The 21,757-nt window shown below is 42.3% G+C and overlaps 1 protein-coding gene across 1 annotated transcript in view; it reads right to left on the reverse strand.

Annotated features, from left to right (window-relative positions):
* Epb42 (erythrocyte membrane protein band 4.2) overlaps positions 1–21,757 on the reverse strand; it is a 34,316-nt gene extending 12,559 nt beyond the window's left edge. The window contains exons 1-4 of the mRNA XM_041679076.1: positions 21,575–21,757; positions 5,109–5,294; positions 3,968–4,201; positions 2,186–2,304 (exon numbers count right to left, since the gene is read on the reverse strand). Coding sequence (XP_041535010.1) covers positions 2,186–2,304; positions 3,968–4,201; positions 5,109–5,294; positions 21,575–21,584 — 549 coding nt within the window. The 5' untranslated portion in view covers positions 21,585–21,757. The remainder of the gene's footprint in view (positions 1–2,185; positions 2,305–3,967; positions 4,202–5,108; positions 5,295–21,574) is intronic.

Below are 21,757 nucleotides of genomic sequence, written 5' to 3' on the forward strand. Positions count from 1 at the left end.
TGCCGGCGACTAGACTCCCTTCCTGGTTGCGCAGAGGGCTGACGGTGATCTGTAAGTTTTTTCCCCTTTAAATAAATACCACCCTATTAATCATAATTCCAAACTGGTGTGGCATTGTTTATGACTTACGCCTTTAGAAAGAAAAAAAAAGAGGGATGATGGGATAATAGATTTGTAATTGTGAGTTACTGTTTTTAGACAAATATATTGGTATAGATTCTTGTATATTGATACAAAGTTAAATTATATTGACTATTGTATACATGCATGTTTCTACCTCTGTTCAAAACATTTTTTATGTATTGACATATATTGTATTGATATATATATTGTATATATTTACCATATTGCAGTGTACATTTCTACCTCTGATTAAGATACTTATATAATGTTTGTGTATTGATATATATTTACCTACTGTGATGTATATTTGTACATTGTTTATATTTGGAGGTCATTGTCCTCATTTGTTACACAGCCATTTATTGTCTTAGTCTTAAAGTTAGATAGATATTGAGAAGTATATAGATAAACAGTCATCTAAGTTTGTCATTTATAATTAGACTAATCAGGTTCTTTAGATATATAGAGATTATACTCAGTATAGATAGATAATCTTCAACTTCTTCAAAGAGCTGTAGAAAATGGCCTTTAATCTAACTCAGAGTTTTGTGGTAGTGAGACACAATTGCTCCTGGCAACACCGCTCTATTCCCGAGAGAATGTTGAGCACCAAAGACACTCCACCTGGAGCCTTTCTTTTTGGCAGAACTGGCCTCTGGACAAAGAAATGCCCATACCTCAACCACTGACAAAGATACAGAGCATGCATCAATGGATAAAACAGGGCTGTCATATCCTGCCAAGACAGGGTAAGATAGTTTTGAAAAGTTGCTTGCCTTTGAAAATGGTATGTCAGTTATGTTAGGCCTTAGCCAAAGTTGGTTGCTTCAACGCTGCTAATGTGACTTTGGGTGATTGCCCAGGTAGCTAGTTGTCTCTGTGATTTGTTGCATGTTTTGGAAGTTGTTTTACTGAACTTCCTAATTACCCAGGTAACATTATTTCCCTTCTCAGATCTTTGATGGGGTTGAAGACTATATAAATGTAGTTACTTTCTCTCATGATTTGGCCAAGTTATTTATTATACAAGACCTAAGCTAGTTAGAATAGGATATTTGTACTTATTGTATATAATTTCATAGTAGGTTTAGAACTCTCTTATTTAAACAAAAGGGGGAGGTGTTACGGGAGGTCCTCCCACTCCTCCAGCCTATCGCCGCTGAGATACCAGCCCATTGGGGCGTGGTCTCTCTCCCTTTAAAAAAGCGGCCACTTCCCTCTCCTCTCTCTCTTCACTTCCTGCTCCACCAGCGACTAGACTCCCTTCCTGGTTGCGCAGAGGGCTGATGGTGATCTGTAAGTTTTTTCCCCTTTAAATAAATACCACCCTATTAATCACAATTCCAAACTGGTGTGGCATTGTTTATGACTTACGCCTTCAAGGCACTGAGACAGGTGTGGAAGACTCCAGGTAGCTCCCACTCTGGAGGAGCCCCTGGTTGGGATATGGCATCTCAGGTAACATAGCAATGTAACTTAGACTCTCGGAGAGGCAGCAGATGGCACGGTGGAACAACTCCTCTGTCTTTAAGGACTTGGGGAATCTTCCAGAAGGTTGTAAGACTGGGGAAGTAATATTCTAAGGGGAAAGAGAAGGAAGCTAGTCCAAGCAAGGGAGTTACTCAGCTTACATGTCCTTGGAGTCAGAACATGAGGTGGCTGCTGGGAAGGAAAATGGTGGCCTGGCTGCCTGGTTGTCAGGCCAGGGCACGGGTCTCTATTCTGTGGGCAGAGGTGCTTTAACAGAATGCTCTAGAGAGTAGTGTAATGTGGTCCAAAAGAAACAGAGGCACCACAAAACTGAAATGGGCTAAAGAAACGATTTTCTCTGTAGCTTTAGAGCTTGTCTTAGAACTCACTCTGTAGACCAAGCTGGCCTCAAACTCACAGAGATCCACCTGCCTCTGCCTACTGAGTGCTGAGATTAAAGGCGTGCACCATCACCATCCAGCAAGAAATGATTCTTGCTGAAGGACTTTTGCACCTGATAGCCTTGTTCAGCCTTAGTGTTGAAGGAGTGAGACAGGCAGAGTTCCTCTTATCGTCTAGAGGTTCCTATTACCTGACCAAAGTCCCAGGGCTCCTCTTGAATGCAGTCAGCGGTGCCCAGGTAGATAAAGCCATTTTGGTTCAGTAAGTATTCAGTGCGTTGAGCCTCATTCTGAAGAAACACGGTGTCATCTGGCAAGAAACAGAGTTAGCAACAAGTTGAGGGCCTGAGGGTGCCAGGTCTGTCCTGCATGCCTAGGCTTCTGCCCTCCCAGCTCAGGTTGGGTTTGATTTTAGCCTTTTCTTGTGTCTCTGGGACCAATGAAGACTCAGGAGGGTCCTTCTCACTGCTTTCTCAGGAGCTGGCCCAGACACCCTATGTCAGTCAAGGTGTGGTCAGGAACAAGACAACTTTCAAAAGCCTAGTGGTTCCCAGAAGATTATAAACGGGAGCCCTACTGGCTCAAAAGAAACCAGGACCATCCTTGGGAGCTTTCCAGTCCCTGTTGAGTCTTTCCTAGAAGATTTGTAACAACAAAAGGGTGCGGCAGGGGAAAAAAGCAAAATAAACACAGCAGTTAAACACAGGTTAAGCAGAGTGATCACAGGGGACAGGGTGGGGAGGAGCATGGGGATTCTGTGGGGAAATGTCCTCTGGGCCCAGGGCGACCACAGTCCCTTCCTAGTGCCTCTTCCATCTCCCTTATCCAAGGGTGAGGCTGTGTGTCATGAAGAGACCATAGGTCAGAGAACAACTTTGGAGTGTCAATTTCAGATATCCACCTTGTTTGAGAAAGGGTCTCTTCTGCACTGTGTAAGGCAGGCTAACTGACCTACAAGCTTCTGGAAATTCTCCTTTCTCTGGCTCTGGTCTTCCTATAAGCACATTGCATTGGATTTTCCCTTGGATTCTGGGGGTACGAACTCAAATCATCAGGCTTGTTCAGCAATTGCTTTTACTCACTGAGCCTTTGCTCAAAGATATCCTAGAAGCCGGGCGGTGGTGGCGCACGCCTTTAATCCCAGCACTCGGGAGGCAGAGGCAGGCGGATCTCTGTGAGTTCGAGACCAGCCTGGTCTACAAGAGCTAGTTCCAGGACAGGCTCCAAAGCTACAGAGAAACCCTGTCTTGAAAAACTACAAAAAAAAAAAAAAAAGATATCCTAGATATCTTTTAGAAACCGTTGTTCACTTTAGGGAGTTGGAGTCAGCATGGGGTTCTGAGCTCATTAAAAGACCATCAAGAGAGCTTCTAGGTTACAAAAACACTAAGCAATAGAGAGTTGCCTAGGCTCCCAATTCTTTCTTTGCTTCCTCTGTACTGGGATTAAAGACATGTGCTACTACACCTGGTCCATCTGAACCTCTCTTGATCATCTCTCCGACAAGCAGAGCCAATGGCTCTCCAATGTATGATGTCTGAGTTTACATACACAAGGATGCTCTGGTGCCTGTGTGTTCAGAGGCCAGAAGAGCACACTGGATCTCTTAGATATGGCTTTACAGGCACTTGTTGGACATGCGGCTTATTATGTATGATCTGGGACCAAGCCTTCATTCTCATGATTGTGCAACAAACACTCTTAACGACTGAGCTGCTACAGTAAAGGGTAGAACTTTGATTTCAATGAATCCAAAATAGCCTGAACTGGCTCCCGAGTTTAGTAGTAAGACAAGAGTATATTTCTAACATGAAGTCCCGGAGATAGCAAGACAGGACCCTAAGGAGGCACCTGCTGGAATTAATGCTGGTGTTGCCCACAGAACCTGGGGCAGGTGCTCCCTGTTAGAGCTATAGCCTAGCTCCACTTCCCTCCACCCTGTGCAGTTCAGTCTAGCTGAGGTCCAAGTTTACCTCTATTCCAGGGATTAAAGAGCAGTGTGAACTGGCCCAGAGGGTATTGTTTCCTGCCTAAAACCTGAAGCAGGAGTGAGTAGTGGCCAATGACAGCATCCACGGGCGTGGTCACGGAGATGGTCCACTTCTGGGCACTTCTTTCTTCCACTGCCGCACTCCATCCTTTTCGGTCCCCCAAAGAGGAAATCGGGAATATGGCTTGAGTCTTGTTGGCCTTGGAAGGCTGCTCTCCTAAAATTGCACAGTAATAAGTTGGTCATTTGGACTTTCAGGTCACAGCTCAGAGTAATAAGTCAAGGTATTATAAAGACGGAGGAGACACCAGTTAGTTTTGGAGAAGGAAAGAGGTCCTCTTATAATGAGGAGCTGCGGAGGATGATGGGGGAACACAGGCTCTTGGTGCTTATAGAGCTATATCTATGAAAGGGTCACAGTTTACCAAATAGGTGTAATAATGATACTACCATCCCTCCGATCCAGGGGTATTGGCTCCAGGACCTCCAGTAATACCAAAATCCAAGGATGTCTATGTCTCTTTATATAAATTAACACAACTTTGCATTTTCTTGTATACTTTAAATAATCTTTTGATTACTCATGAATCCTTACACAACATGAATGCTGTGTAAATGATCCCTGTGCTGTATGTTTTAAGAGTTGATGATGACAAGGGAAAGACTACTTGACAGTCTTTGCCCAGGTATGTCCCATCATGGTTGGTTGATTCTGAGGAAGCAGAACCTGTGGACCTGGAGGGCCTGTGAAGGGACCAAATTAGATACTGCACGTGAAGTTCTTGATTCAATTGCTGATGCATAATACAGATTTCAACAATTAGCACAGACTAGATGCTATATGTAGCCAGAGTTAGACCCCATCAGCCTTTCCTACAGCTCTTAGTGGTACTGCTGCTGAGCACTTTGGAATCGTAGTAACAGAATTCCTCATGCACATCATCATGTACATCCCCATAACAGCCCCCTCTGCAGAGCAAGGCAGCTTGAAGCCCAACTGCAGCATGGACCACCCGCACCTTGGTGTTCTGAGAGGCTGGTGGGGGAGGGACTCCCTCCACATCCCCAAGTCTGCTCCACTGGTGGGGAGGGACTCCCTCCACACCCGAGTCGGCTCCACATACCAGTTTGTGCCACGAGAGCCACCTTCTTCAGGGCACTCAGAAATTTGTGGACTGGGGCACGGAAGTTCAGGGTGATAGTGAAGGACTGTCCCCTCCTCAAAACCAGGCGCCGGGAGCTGAGGGCTTTGGTGTGGTGCTCCTCGTTGTTTTCTGCTGCCTTTAAGTCACAGCTCTTGATACCCAGAGCTGTTGTGGAAAAAAAGGGAAGTCATGCATGCGAGATACATGCAACCACACGAATCAAAAGCCCCTTCCAAGAGTGGGGCTCAGATTTCTTTTCCTTTCTTTCTTTCTTTCTTTTTTGAACTTTATTGAGCTCTACATTTTTCTTTGCTCCCCTTCCTGTCCCTCCCCTCCCCACTTCAATCTTCCTACAAGGTCCCCATGCTCCCAATTTACTAAGGAGATCTTGTCTTTTTCTACTTCCCATGTAGATTAGATCTATGTAAGTCTCTCTTAGTGTCCTCATTGTTGTCTAAGTTCTCTGGGATTGTGGTTTGTAGGCTGGCTTTCTTTGCTTTATGTTTAAAAACCACCTATGAGTAAGTACATGTGATAATTGTCTTTCTGTGTCTGGGTTACCTCACTCAAAATAATGTTTGGGGTTTTTTTTTTGTTTTGTTTTGTTTTTTTTTTCGAGACAGGGTTTCTCTGTAGCTTTGGTGCCTGTCCCGGAACTAGCTCTTGTAGACAAGGCTGGCCTCGAACTGCCATAGATCCTCCTGCCTCTGCCTCCCGAGTGCTGGGATTAAAGGTGTGCACCACCACCGCCCGGCAATAATGTTTTCTAGTTCCATCCATTGGGGCTCAGATTTCTTGTCAGCTGTGCAACCTCAAGCAAGCAACTTTCCTGACTTCAGTTTTCTTCTCAGACTAATCCTCCCTCTTTGCAGAGTTATGGGAAATGAATGATGTTGTACATACCTAACTGTTTGTATTATTTTACATTAGCCTAATGTCAAACACTTATTAAGGCCCATTAAATGTTAATATTAGTTTCTGGTTCCAAATCCAAACAATGAATAAAATCCAGACTTTTGCACATTACTCAGGCTCCCTTTTTGGAGACAGGGCCTGGTGTATCCCAGGCTGGTCTCAAACTTGCTGTGCAGCTGAGGATGGCCTTAAACCTGTGATCCTCCTGCATGCACCTTCCAAGTACTGGGATTACATGTCTGTTTTACACAGTGCTGGGGTTGTACATGGAGTCTGTGCCTACTTGGCCAGCACTCTACCAACTGAGCTACATTTCTAGTCCTTCTTCTTCTTCTTCTTCTTCTTCTTCTTCTTCTTCTTCTTCTTCTTCTCCTCCTCCTCCTCCTCCTCCTCCTCCTCCTCCTCCTCCTCCTTCTCCTTCTCCTTCTCCTTCTTCTTCTTTAGAATGCAATCATATAATATCGGGGCTGGTGTGGAGATGAGTGAATCAAATTCTCTTGTCTTAAAGACAACAAGAGTGAGGCTGAGAACAGAACCAGTTCCCCTAAGATAATGTGTATTCTCACTGTCGCATGCCACTTGGAAGGCGGTGGCCTCAGTTACTATGACAGACTCTCAATCTTTATTTTACACAGAGAGCAAAAAACTAGGAACAAGGAATTTTGTTTAATGCTCAATAGGGGCTAGAGAGATGGCTCAGTGACTGAGACCACTGACTGTACTTCCGGAGGACCTGGGTTTGATTACAATATCCACATGGCAACTTACAACTGTTTATAGCTCCAGATCCAGAATGGTCAATGCTCTCTTCTGGTCTCCAGAGGTACCAGGTACACACATGGGATACATGCATACATACAGGCAAAATACTCATACACATAAAATATAAACAAATAAAATGTTTTGAAAAATCATAAATGCTTAACAATCCTAAAAGAAGGAACAAGACCAAAAAAATTAAAGTTTAATTATTCACGTATACATGAATCTCCATGAGGAGCCACCACAGCAAAAAAATGGTTTGTAGTGTTTGCATGGGCTCAGCTGCTGGGAGGGAGGAGCTGTGGCCTTTGCTTGCAAGTATGGACTAAGATTTGATCTGCTTCAAAGAATGATCTGAAGAGGTATGGAGAGAGTGGACATCCTTGTCGTGTTCCTGATTTTAGTGGGATGGCTTTGAGTTTTTCTCCATTTAATTTAATGTTAGCTGTCGGCTTGCTTAAATAGCTTTTATTATATTTAGGTATGACCCTTGTATCCCTAATCTCTCCAAGACCTTTATCATAAAGGGGTGTTGAATTTTGTCGAATGCTTTTTCAGTGTCTAATGAAATGATCATATGGTTTTTTTCTTTCAGTTTATTTATATGGTGGATTACATTGATAGACTTGCGTATGTTGAACCAGCCCTGCATCTCTGGGATGAAGCCTACTTGATCATAATGGATAATTTTTCTAATGTGTTCTTGGATTCGGTTTGCCAGTATTTTATTGAGAATTTTTGTGTCGATATTCATGAGTGAGATAGGCCTGTAATTCTCTTTCTTGGTTGGGTCTTTGTGTGGTTTTGGTATCAGGGTAACTGTAGCTTCATAAAAGGAATTTGGCAATGACTCTTCTGTTTCTATATTGTGAAATACATTAAGGAGTATAGGTATTAGCTCTTCTTGGAAATTCTGGTAGAAATCTGCATTGAAACCATCTGGTCCTGGGCTTTTTTGAAAGGGAGATTTTTGATAACAGTTTCTAGTTCTTCGCTACTAACAGGTCTATTTAGATCGTTCACCTGGTCTTGGTTTAGCTTTGGTATATGGTACTTATCTAAAAAAATGTCCATTTCTTTTGCATTTTCCAGTTTTGTGGCATACAGGCTTTTGTAGTAAGATCTAATGATTCTCTGAATTTCCTCTGTGTCTGTGGTTATGTCCCCCTTTTCATTTCTGATCTTATTTATTTGCGTGTTCTCTCTCTGTTGTTTAATTAGTTTGGATAGGGGTTTGTCGATCTTGTTGATTTTCTCCAAGAACCAACTTTTTGTTTCATTGATTCTTTGGACTGTTTTCTGTGTTTCTATTTTGTTGATTTTCGCCCTCAGTTTGATTATTTCCAGTCTTCTACTCCTCCTGGGCGCGTCTGCTTCTTTTTTTTCTAAAGCTTTCAGGTGTGCTGTTAAGTCCCCAATGTATGCTTTCTCCGTTTTCTTTAAGTGGGCACTTAGTGCTATGAACTTTCCTCTTAGCACTGCTTTCATTGTGTCCCATAGGTTTGAGTATGTTGTCTCTTTATTTTCATTAAATTCAAGGAAGACTTTAATTTCTTAATTTTTTCCTTGACCCAGGTGTGGTTCAGTAGTTGACTGTTCAATTTCCATGAGTTTGTCGGCTTTCTGGGGGTAGCATTGTTGTTGCCTTCTAACTTTAATCCGTGGTGATCTGATAAGACACAGGTGGACACTGATTTTTTTTGTATCTGTGGAGGTTTCCTTTGTTTCCAAGTATGTGGTCAATTTTCGAGAAGGTTCCATGAGCTGCAGAGAAGAAGGTATATTCTTTCCTATTTGGGTGGAGTGTTCTATAGATGTCTGTTAAGTCCATTTGCTTCATTACCTCCAATAATTCTCTTAATTCTCTATTAGGTTTCTGTCTGATTGACCTCTTTGATTAAAAAAAAAAGCCATCCCACCAAAATCAGGAACACGACAAGGATGTCCACTCTCTCCATACCTCTTCAATATAGTACTGGAAGTTCTAGCAATAGCAATAAGACAATATAAGGGGATCAAGGGGATTCGTATTGGAAAGGAAGAAGTTAAGCTCTCGTTATTTACAGATGATATGATAGTATACATAAGCAACCCCAAAAACTCTACCAAAGAACTCCTACAGCTGATAAACACCTTTAGTAATGTGGCAGGATACAAGATCAACTCCAAAAAAATCAGTTGCCTTCCTATACACTAAGGATAAGGAAACAGAGAAGGAAATCAGAGAAGCATCACCTTTCACGATAGCCACAAATAGCATAAAATATCTTGGGGTAACTCTGTCCAAGGAAGTGAAAGATCTATTTGACAAGAACTTTAAGTCTTTGAAGAAAGAAATTGAAGAGGACACCAGAAAATGGAAGGATCTCCCTTGCTCTTGGATTGGGAGGATCAAAATAGTAAAAATGGCAATTCTACCAAAAGCAATCTATAGATTCAATGCAATCCCCATCAAAATCCCATCAAAATTCTTCACAGATCTGGAGAAGATAATAATCAACTTTATATGGAAAAACAAAAAAACCAGGATAGCCAAAACAATCTTATACAATAAAGGATCGTCTGGAGGCATTACCATCCCTGACTTCAAACTCTATTACAGAGCTACAGTATTGAAAACAGCTTGGTATTGGCATAAAAACAGAGAAGTCAACCAATGGAATCGAATTTAACTGACTTTAACCCACAAACCTATGAACACCTGATTTTCGTTAAAGGTGCTAAAAGTATACAATGGAAAAAAGAGAGCATCTTCAACAAATTGTGCTGGCAAAACTGGATGTCAACCTGTAGAAGAATGAAAATAGACCCATATCTATCGCCATGCACAAAACTCAAGTCCAAATGGATTAAAGACCTCACTATCAGTCAGAACACACTGAACCTGATAGAAGAGAAAGTGGGAAGTACTCTACAACACATGGGCACAGGAGACCACTTCCTACGTATAACCCCAGCAGCACAGACATTAAGGGCCTCATTGAATAAATGGGACCTCCTGATGTAGGGATAAGTCCCGCCCCTTGGGGGGCATGTTCGCCTCGGGCTAATGTCTGCCTATAAATTTGGCGAGCGTGCTCCCAGCCGTCTCTTCTGCTTTCCTGGTCTCCGTGGGAACGGTGGTTCTGTAAGTCTATTTCTACATTAAAACTATATATATTTTTACAATCTGTCTGCATTCGTTTACGCCGCTACATTTTGGCGTCCAACGTCGGGCTATTTTGCCCCCAACTCAAGCGGGTAGCCCGCTAGCTAACACAGCACCCTCCCGGGTGCTGTTTTTCAGTTCTTGACTCTGGCCCCAGTGCCGAGTCCGAGACATACTCGGCCACACAGGCCCATTCTGCCTGCCTTGGCTAAGTTTTGCAGTGGAACCCCACTGCCTGAACTAGCAGAAGCTCCAGTACCTGCGGTTTTGCAACAAAAGCTGCCACAATGGCAGATTTGGTCTGAGACAAAGTGACTTGGACGGGCAGTGGTGGCGCACGCTTTTGATACCAGCACTTGGGAGGCAAGGGCAGGCGGATCTCTGTGAGTTTGAGGCCAGCCAGGCAGTGGTAGCGCACGCCTTTAATCCCAGCACTTGGGAGGCAGAGACAGACGGATCTCTGTGAGTTCGAGGCCAGCCTGGTCTACAAGAGCTAGTTCTAGGACAGGCTCCAAAAACACAGAGACCACCACTGGCAGGAACCGATCATTGCAGGTAAAAAATTTTTCTTTTATAAATAAAATGTCTGAACACATTACTGTTCAAGAATTTAACAATTTTTTTTTTGTTTTTTTGAGACAGGGTTTCTCTGTAGCTTTGGTGCCTGTCCTGGAACTAGCTCTTGTAGACCAGGCTGGCCTCGAACTCACAGAGATCCGCCTGCCTCTGCCTCCCGAGTGCTGGGATTAAAGGCGTGTGCCACCACCACCCGGCAGAATTTAACAATTTTTTTAATTGTACCATGTGGGAGATTTTACAAGAGGCGTCTATCACCCCACATCTATGGATCCTTCTGGGATTTGTAGTTTTCATTGGCACCAAATGGTTTGATAATAGAAATATGATAAAGTCTTTACGAGGCGAATCCAGGATTCTTAAGGCAGAGATTGAACACTTAAAAACAATTGAGAATGACAACAATCTTCTCAAGAATCAGTTTGAAGTTCTCCAGGCTGATAACAATGTTCTCAAGTATCAGTTTGAAGTTCTCCAGGCTGATGTTAAGGAGAAATTCATTACTATGGAAGAGGGAACAGCTGATCTGGATCGTAAGTTTCAGTCCCTTTCTGTAGGAACTGAAACATTAGTGGCTGATATTAAGGAGAAATTCATTACTATGGAAGAGGGAACAGCTGATTTGGAGAATAAGATTCAGTCCCTTTCTGTAGGAAATGAAACATTAACTGAGAGAATCAAAATTGCTGAATGTGACAATCGGATTTTGTCTAAAGCTTATGACAGATTGACGGAAAGATTGTCAATACAAGAAGGCACGGTTTATGCCATAAAAATTATGTCCAAAGATGCGATGTTATCTCTAACGGACAAACTTCATACTTTAGAATCCTCAATGAAGGCTTTGGAACATAATTCTGGACAGGAGATTCAGACATTGCAGAAGGCAATGGTGAATAGAATTGAAAAGATTGAGGAATTTCTAAATTCTGATGAAGAAGAGCAAAGGGTAGAAAGGCAAATTTTAACTACATCTGTGGGTAAATCTCTCCGGGACAATTTCCACAAAGCTCCACCTACAGCTCTACCTGCCTTTCCAGTAATAACAACAGAGAAGGTGATTGGTTCCAGAAACCCTAGGGTCATCAAGGAGGATACATGGGAGCCTGTCCGTATGAATGACCTCAAGGAAATTAAACAGGCTGTCATGACTTTTGGGATGCAAGCCTCTTTTGTTAAAGAGATGCTAAGATCTTGGGCCACGACAAGCAGAGCAACCCCCTCGGACTGGCTCCAGCTGAGCTCTGCAGTACTTGAGAGTGGACCGCAATTGAAATGGCAATGCTTATTCAGGCAAGAGGCTAGACTCTTAGAACAGCAGGAAAAAGCGAAGGGAATTGACATTTCCCTAGATAAAATTCTAGGTGAAGGGCTCTTTTCCGACCCTCAGGAACAAGCTAATTTGGATGAAAACACACTCTCCATGTGTACTACAGCAGCCTTAGGGGCTTGGGACAGGGTACAAGACCCAGGACAGAGAATGGAATCATTTGTCAGAGTTAAACAGGGTCAGAGAGAACCCTTTAGTGACTTTTTACAAAGATTAACTAAGGCTGTACAAATAGGGATATCTGACCCAGAAGCAAGACGTATAATGATTGAGTCTTTGGCTTATGAAAATGCAAATGTGGAATGCAAAAGGATTTTGGGGCCTTTAAAGCTCAGATCAGCGCCTTTGGAAGAATGGGTCTTGCATACACTCAATGTTGATACATTTGATTATGGCACTGAAGCATGGGTAGAAGAAGCAATTTCCAATGGTAAAAGGAGACACCAGAATACCAAATGTTTTAATTGTGGCAAAATGGGTCATATGAAAAGGAATTGTAGACAACGGATTTTCAGAAATAATAATAATAATAGTAATAATGCATCTTTCAGAAATAATAATAATAATAATGCATCTTCTAGAAATAACAGAAATAGGAGGACTCAGCCTTCAGGTTTATGTAGAAGATGTGGAAAGGGCAGACACTGGACGAATGAATGCAGGTCTACAAGAGATAGACAAGGCAACCTGATACAGTCGGGAAACGTGAGAGGGGGGGGCCTCACAGGCCCCCATGGCAAACATGGTTCAGTCATTTCCAGTTTCTGCAGAGAACGTGCCTCATCAGGACAATTAGGAAGCCCCATGCCTACTGTTACAAGCAATAATGATCAGAAAGATAAGTTACGTGTGTTTTGGCAAACTTCTATAAATGATCAAAGACCTAAACTGAGAGTGTGTGTAAATGGCATTTTTATTACTGGCCTGCTGGACACAGGTGCTGATGTAAGTATCATTACCCCAGAATCTTGGCATCCGTATTGGCCTCTTCAGAATGTAAATGTTCAGCTCCTGGGAATTGGAACCCTATCTCGAGTAAGGCAGAGCACGAGATGGGTTGAATGTATAGGGCCAGAGGGACAAATAGGAAAATTAAAGCCATATGTAGCCAATATCGCAATGAATTTATGGGGTTGTGACCTATTACAACAATGGAATACCGAAAATAACATTCTGGCTACTTCTAGAGCCTATATTTCTGAGAATAATATTAAAAGATATTACAAACGGAGAAAACCGGCCATTCGGGCTGTACAAGAACAAGCAATTGATGTCCCTTCAGAGATACCAACAGCCTTGCCTCTAAAATGGTTGACTGAGAAACCAATATGGACAAAGCAATGGCCTTTAGCTGAGGAAAAGTTACAGGCTTTAGAACAGCTGGTACAAGAACAATTAGATGCTGGACATATAGAAGAATCTACCAGCCCTTGGAATTCTCCTGTATTTGTGGTTAAGAAAAAATCAGGTAAATGGAGAATGGTGACAGATCTCAGGGCCATCAACAAGGTTATTCAACCCATGGGCCCTCTGCAATCTGGAATTCCTTTGCCCTCTTTATTACCAAAAGGATGGCCTCTCATAGTTATTGATTTAAAGGATTGTTTTTTCACTATACCTTTGCAAAAAGAAGATAGAGAAAAATTTGCCTTCACAGTGCCTACTTATAACAATTCTCAACCTTCGAGGAGGTACCACTGGACCGTTCTCCCCCAGGATATGTTAAATGCCCCTCCCTGTGCCAATATCTTGTGAACCAACCATTGCAAATAATACGCAAGAAATTTCCCAAATCTATAGTATACCATTACATGGACGACATCTTGTTATCCGATTCAAACATGGATACCTTGAACAGACAGTATCTTGAAGAAATAAAGATACTTTTACCTAAATGGGGATTGCAAATCGCTCCTGAAAAGATTCAGAAGGGAGATTCTGTTAATTATTTAGGTTATAAAATAGGTTTGCAAAAAATTAAGACACAAAAAGCACAAATTAGGAGAGATTGCCTACGGACTCTTAATGACTTTCAAAGACTGTTAGGAGACATTTCCAGTCTACGACCAGCTATTGGAATAACACCTGATCTAATAATTCATTTGAACAAAACCTTGGATGGTGATAAAGATTTAAACAGTCCCAGAGAATTAACAGCTGAAGCAGAAAAGGAACTGACAATGATTGAGGAAAAATTGCAACAGGCACATGTGGACAGGGTGAATCCAGAGCTCGATTGTATTCTCGTCATACTACCATCAAAAATTTCTCCTACAGGAATTTTAATGCAGAGAGATGATATTATTCTAGAATGGATCTTTTTTTTTTTTTTTTTTGGTCTTTTTGAGACAGGGTTTCTCTGTGGTTTTGGAGCCTGTCCTGGAACTAGCTCTGTAGACCAGGCTGGTCTCGAACTCACAGAAATCCGCCCGCCTCTGCCTCCCGAGTGCTGGGATTAAAGGCGTGCGCCACCATCGCCCGGCTTTAGAATGGATCTTTTTACCACATAAACCAAGCAAGAAACTGAAAACTTATGTGGAAAAAGTCTCTGAGTTAATTATAAAAGGCAAGCTGAGACTTCGTCAACTAGCAGGCATAGACCCAGCAGAAATTATAGTGCCTTTCACTGCTGATGAACTAAAGAAATTATGGGAAGATAATGAACCATGGCAAAGAGCTTGTGCTAATTTTTTGGGAGACATTAATAACAACTATCCAAAAAGCAAGAGGCTTAACTTCATAAAGAGAACTTCTTGGATTCTTCCTCGAATCGTCCGTGATGCCCCAATAACTGGAGCCCGTACATTCTATACTGATGCCAATAAATCAGGGAAGGCAGATTACAAATCAGAAGACTTGGGTAAGGTGGAACAAAGTCCGTATAATTCTGTCCAGAAGACGGAATTATATGCCATTCTTATGGTGCTAAGGGATTTTAAAGAACCTATTAATATAGTCACTGATTCACAATATGCAGAAAGAGTTATTTTACATATTGAAACTGCTGAATTTATACCTGATGATACAGAACTAACCTCATTGTTTCTCCAGGTTCAAGATTTGATCAGGAACAGGCTTTGCCCTATGTACATAACACACATCCGATCCCATACGGGTCTGCCAGGTCCTCTAACACAAGGTAATGCAGAAATTGATCAATTATTGATTGGCAGTGTGCTACAAGCCTCTGAATTTCATAAAAAACATCATGTTAATAGCAAAGGTTTGAAGAAAGAGTTTTCAATTACATGGCAACAAGCTAAGGAGATTGTAAAGAAATGCCCTACTTGCTCTTTCTATAACCAAACGCTACTGCCTGCAGGGGCTAATCCAAAGGGCACCCAAAGGAATGAAATCTGGCAGATGGATGTGTTCCACTTTGCAGAATTTGGCAAATTAAAATATGTTCATCACACCATTGACACTTATTCAGGCTTTCAGTGGGCAACTGCTTTAAGTTCAGAAAAAGCTGATTCAATAATCACTCATTTATTAGAAGTCATGGCTATCATGGGCATACCTACACAAATAAAAACGGACAATGGTCCTGCTTATGTTTCTAGGAAAATGAAACGGTTTTTTGATATTACAATATCAAGCATGCTACAGGTATACCATACAATCCTACAGGTCAAGCAGTCATAGAAAGATCAAATCGAACTATAAAAGATATGTTGAACAAACAGAAAGGGGTGGAAAACACCCCCAGAAATAGGCTACATAATGCTTTGTTAACCTTGAATTTTCTCAACGCTAATGAGAAGGGAACAACGGCTGCAGAAAGACATTGGATAATGGAAAAGTCTACTGAACTAAATCAACCAGTTTATTTCAAGGATGTGCTGACCCACAATGGAAGCCAGGATATGTGCTATGTTGGGGAAGGGGTTTTGCTCTTATCTCCACAGGTGAGGAAAAATTGTGGATACCATCAAAATTAATAAAGGTTCGGTTTGAAGAAGAGAAGCCACTTGGAAAAGATAAATAACAATTCTTTCATAAGGATGGCGAACATACTGATGGTAAGAAATACAGATAGGTTGGAGGCAGGGTTCTTTTCTTATCTCCACAGGAAAATACTCATCTTCAAAGAAATTGAGGGACCCTGAATATTTAATTACTGATGGATGGACACATTTTGTAAGTATTAATTTTTATTTATATGTCTTATTAAACATTTCTTTATAGAAATGTTTATAGAGCTGGTTTTGAAGTTGGACTCTGGCTCAGTCCCTCTCCAATTCCAAGCCTGTTAATAAGAGAAAAACCCAGAGTTTCTGGAGTTTCTGTCTCATGTCAAGAGCCATGATATGGGACAGAAAGAAATATGAGTTTAGAAAACATCTTTGCTTTTCTTCATATCTATCATACTTTTCATTGAATATATCTATCATGCCTTTCATTGAATATATATATATGTATGTCTATATATGTCTATATGATTAATGTTTAAGTTTTTCACAATGAACAATGAGTTTTTCCTGAAGTGACATTTGAAGTTTCCAGGAAGAAGATGGGGCCCCACAACAACAACTCTACCTGGTTGATATGACGTCATGATACTGATAGCGCTACTACAAGACCTGTTTTGGATACCAGCTGCATAAGACGATCCCAACTTGGTTAGCTGAAATGGTGCACATCTTGTACAACATTCTGGCCAGACCTCCACAAAATACTCAGAGACTATTTGCAATTTTAAAAGACATTGATCTTGAAATTTAACCATCATTTTACTTTCACAGGATCCCCCAGGAAGAACGTCGCCCCCATGACAGCTGGAAGTAATTCTAGAGGACGACGTCCCCTCTCCCAGTAAAATTTACCCCTGGGTTTAGGGACATCATTTAGGGGTTGGGAGGTTGGGGGAGGAATTTTATAAGCTCAGGGATCATTTTGAAAAAAAGAAAAGAAAAGAAAAAAAAGAGGGAATGATGGGATAATAGATTTATAATTGTGAGTTACTGCTTTTAGACAAATATATTGCTATAGATTCTTGTATATTGATACAAAGTTAAATTATATTGACTATTGTATGCATGCATGTTTCTATCTCTGTTTAAAACATTTTTTATGTATTGACATATATTGTATTGATAAATATATATTGTATATATTTACCATATCGCAGTGTACATTTCTACCTCTGATTAAGATACTTATATAATGTTTGTGTATTGATATATATTTACCATATTGCAATGTATATTTGTACAGTGTTTATATTTGGAGGTCATTATCCTCATTTGTTACACAGTTGTTTATTGTCTTAGTCTTTAAGTTAGATAGATATTGAGAATTATATAGATAAATAGTCATCTAAGTTTGTCATTTATAATTAGACTAATCAGGTTCTTTAGATATATAGAGATTATACTCAGTATAGATAGATAATCTTCAACCTCTTCAAAGAGCTGTAGAAAATGGCCTTTAATCTAACTCAGAGTTTCGTGATAGTGAGACACAATTGCTCCTGGCATCACCGCTCTATTCCCGAGAGAATGTTGAGCACCAAAGACACTCCACCTGGAGCCTTTCTTTTTGGCAGAACTGGCCTTTGGACAAAGAAATGCCCATACCTCAACCACTGACACAGATACAGTGCATGCATCAATGGGTAAAACAGGGCTGTCATATCCTGCCAAGACAGGGTGAGATAGTTTTGAAAAGTTCCTTGCCTTTAATAATGGTATGTCAGTTATGTTAGGCCTTAGCCAAAATTGGTTGACTCAACATTGCAAACGAGACTTTGGGTGATTGCCCAGGTAGTCAGTTGTCTCTGTCAATTGTTGCAAATTTTGGATATATCTCGTTTGTTGAATAGTGTTTATTCCCTTCTCAGATCTTTGACGGAGTTGAAGATTATATAATTGTAGTTACTCTCTACATTATTTGGACTCCTTGAGATAGAATGTTTAGCAAAGATTTTGTTCTTAATATTGTTTGTTATATTTATTATTTGTTGTTATTGTATATAGTTGTATTTGGTTTGGTTCTGTCTTATTTAGACAAAAAGGGGAGATGTAGGGATAAGTCCTGCCCCTTAGGGGGCGTGTTTGCCTCGGGCTAATGTCTGCCTATAAATTTGGCGAGCGTGCTCCCAGCCGTCTCTTCCGCTTTCCTGGTCTCCGCAGGAACGGTGGTTCTGTAAGTCTATTTCTACATTAAAACTATATATATATTTACAATCTGTCTGCATTCGTTTACGCCGCTACATCCTGAGACTGAGAAGCTTCTGTAAAGCAAAAGACACTGTCACTAAGACAAAAAGGCAACCCACTGACTGGGAGAAGATCTTCACCAATCCCGCAACTGACAAAGGTCTGATCTCCAAAATATATAAAGAACTCAAGAAACTAGACCGTAAAAGGCTAATCAACCCAATTATAAAATGGGGCACTGAGCTGAACAGAGAATTCTCAATAGAAGAAGTTCAAATGGCCAAAAGGCACTTAAGGTCATGCTCAACTTCCTTAGCGATCAGGGAAATGCAAATCAAGACAACTTTAAGATACCATCTTACACCTGTCAGAATGGCTAAAATAAAAAACACCAATGATAGCCTTTGCTGGAGAGGTTGTGGAGAAAGGGGTACACTCATCCATTGCTGGTGGGAATGCAAACTGGTGCAACCACTTTGGAAATCAGTGTGGCGGTTTCTCAGGAAATTCGGGATCAACCTACCCCTGGACCCAGCAATACCACTCTTGGGAATATACCCAAGAGATGCCCTATCATACAACAAAAGTATATACTCAACTATGTTCATAACAGCATTGTTTGTAATAGCCAGAACCTGGAAACAACCTAGATGCCCTTCAATGGAAGAATGGATGAAGAAAGTATGGAATATATACATATTAGAGTACTACTCAGCAGTAAAAAACAAGGACTTCTTGAATTTTGCATACAAATGGATGGAAATATAAAACACTATCCTGAGTGAGGTAAGCCAGACCCAAAAAGAGGAACATGGGATGTACTCACTCATATTTGGTTTCTAGCCATAAATAAAGGACATTGAGCATATAATTAGTGATCCTAGAGAAGCTAAATAAGAAGGTGAACCCAAAGAAAAACATATAGGCATCCTCCTGAATATTAACCTTCATCAGGTGAGGAAAGGAGACAGAGACAGAGACCCACATTGGAGCACCGGACTGAAATCTCAAGGTCCAAATCAGGAGCAGAAGGAGAGAGAGCACGAGCAAGGAACTCAGGACCGCGAGGGGTGCACCCACCCACTGAGACAATGGGGATGTTCTATTGGGAACTCACCAAGGCCAGCTGGCCTGGGTCTGAAAAAGCATGGGATAAAACCAGACTCGCTGAACATAGCTGACAATGAGGACTACTGAGAACTCAAGATCAATGGCAATGGGTTTTTGATCCTACTGCACGTACTGACTTTGTGGGAGCCTAGGCAGTTTGGATGCTCACCTTACTAGACCTGGATGGAGGTGGGTGGTCCTTGGACTTCCCACAGGGCAGGGAACCCTGATTGCTCTTTGGGCTGACGAGGGAGGGGGACTTGATTAGGGGAGGGGGAGGGAAATGGGAGGCGGTGGCGGGGAAGAGACAGAAATCTTTAATAAATAAATAATTAATTAAAAAAAAGAAGAATGATCTGATCTTGACACTCAGTCTTTTGGGCTCCAGGACATGTATTGACAAGTGCCAGAGACTCCCACTTCAGTCACCGAACTTCGTGGCTAAGGGCTCAAGAGCAGAGGGAGCAGTGGGGAAAGAGCTTGTGTTCCCGACGGCTCCTGCCACAGTGAAGGGGTAGATATATGATGATGTACAATGACATAATACTGAGGGAAAGAACTGGCACATTGACTCTGAAGATGTAAAACCTCCCTACACCGCTTGTCCTGGTACCCCTGTGCCCAGGGGTACCCTGGTGCCCTTTGCATTGTGTCTCTCTCTCACCTACTAGTGAGGTGTTCAGGTCATGGCAGTAGAGAAAAATAGCTTCAGCTAGGCTGGGAATTGTAAAGCGAGCAACAGCCGTGGAGGAAGTCAGCACTGACTCCTCTCTGCACACTGGTTCTGGGGCCTGGACTCAGCCCATCTTCTATGGGACGGTTGACTTGGACTGGGTGGTGGAAGGGTGGGCTGCCACACGATTTGAGCCCAGGTACACTGGGCCTACCTAATAACCACAGAATCCTGGCAAGAGCCATCCTTCAGAATCCTCTGAACTCTGGTTCTATCTTCCTGGCTTCTTTTTACTTGAAAGGTGCATCCTCCCCTTTCAATACGTAAAGGCATGGCCTCTAAAGCCTTGGCCGACTTCTCCAGCGGGAGCTCGGTCTGCAGCTTCCACAGTACTCTGTTTCCCTAAATAACTCACCCCGTTTTATAGGCATCACCCACAGTTCTCGGCCCACACACCTGCTGGGAGCCTGCTAAGGGACTGTGCCTATTCTAGTTCTGCGTCTTCCGCCCAGCAGGACGCTGAACACAGTTCATTTCCTAGTTAATGTGTGCTCCCTCGATGGCAGGACAAGAACATGCGATCAGCCCTAAGAAGGGTTTTTCAGAGGTGCTCAGGGCTCAGGCTTCATCTATGCAGACACTCACCACAGAAGCCCCCGGAGTTTCTACACCCCCTTAGTCTGTTTGATTGCTTCATAATTCTCTCTTCTCATTGTACTGTTCAGTGACTCCTACCACCCCTTCTCTGCTCTTAGGCTTGGAGATATGACAGCCTCCAGATTTCCCAGGCATCTTTATTTTATTTCCTATTGTGTGTTGGGGAAGAAAGGGCTTATTTCATCTTACAGTGTGTAGTCCATCATCCAGAGAAGTCAGGACCGGAACCTGGAGGCAGGAACTGAAGCAGAAGCTGTGGAGGAGTGCCGGTTACTGGCTTGCTCAGCCTACCTTATACTATTCGGGACCATCTGCCTAAGGATAGCGCAACCCACAGTGGGTCGGGCCCTCCCACATCAATCATCAATTGAGAAAATGGACCACATGCCTGCCCACCTGTGGGGATATCTGGTGGGGATATTTTTTCAGTTGAAGTTTCTCCTTCCAAAATGGCTCTAGCCTGTGCTGAGCTTGTTTGGTTGGAAGCATCACCCCATCCCCAGCCCCTAACATCCTTCTCTAAAAAGGTTTGGGATGTTTGGTTGGAAGTGTCACCCCAGCCCCTGACATCCATTTTGGAATGTTTGAGTCCAGACTCCACCTCTGAGAAAGCCCACCAAAACGGTGACCCCTCCACATAGAGGGTCAAGATCCCCCCACAGGCCATTTAAACTGCCCCCAGAGAACAAACATGTGGTCTCTCCGGTTCTCCTTCCTAGAAGCGCTGGCTTTTTCTAATTCGGTTTGATTTGGTCTGATTTGGATAATTGCATCGGCGGAGAGGCTTGTTGGGCTGGAAAAACTTTACAGAGCTGACATGAAAACTGGCCAGTTTACCAGGTGTATCTCATTTGTATCACAGCCTAGAGAGTGGTAACCATTTACATTATCTTGGTCTTGGGCTATGAATACAAATTCGTGATAATCACCCTCACCATTCCACAATCATCATTATAATTAAAATTACCATACAACCACCCACCTCCTATTCACACCACCACCACCCCCCCCAATCCTTACACACGCTACTATCACATCCATCACCAAGCTTATTTCCTTTAATAAAACACGTCTTGATGACCACCCTAACAGCCAGGAACTGGCTTAGCATACCTTGTCCCATGGCCACAGGCTACTCGGATCCCCTTGCACACCACACAGGAAATGTTGGCCTTGACTTGTTGCCTCTGGGCTCTGGGCTCTCTCTCCAAATCTCTCTTCACACTGAAAAGATGAAACACTTCCGTTGGTTTGTAAAAAGCAAATTCTTTCGCTCCTCTGTGAGCCTCCCAACAG

This window comes from Microtus oregoni, unplaced genomic scaffold (assembly GCF_018167655.1).
Source record: "Microtus oregoni isolate MIOR12 unplaced genomic scaffold, Mior012 000031F_ref0000149, whole genome shotgun sequence".
Classification (NCBI taxonomy): Eukaryota; Metazoa; Chordata; class Mammalia; order Rodentia; family Cricetidae; genus Microtus; species Microtus oregoni.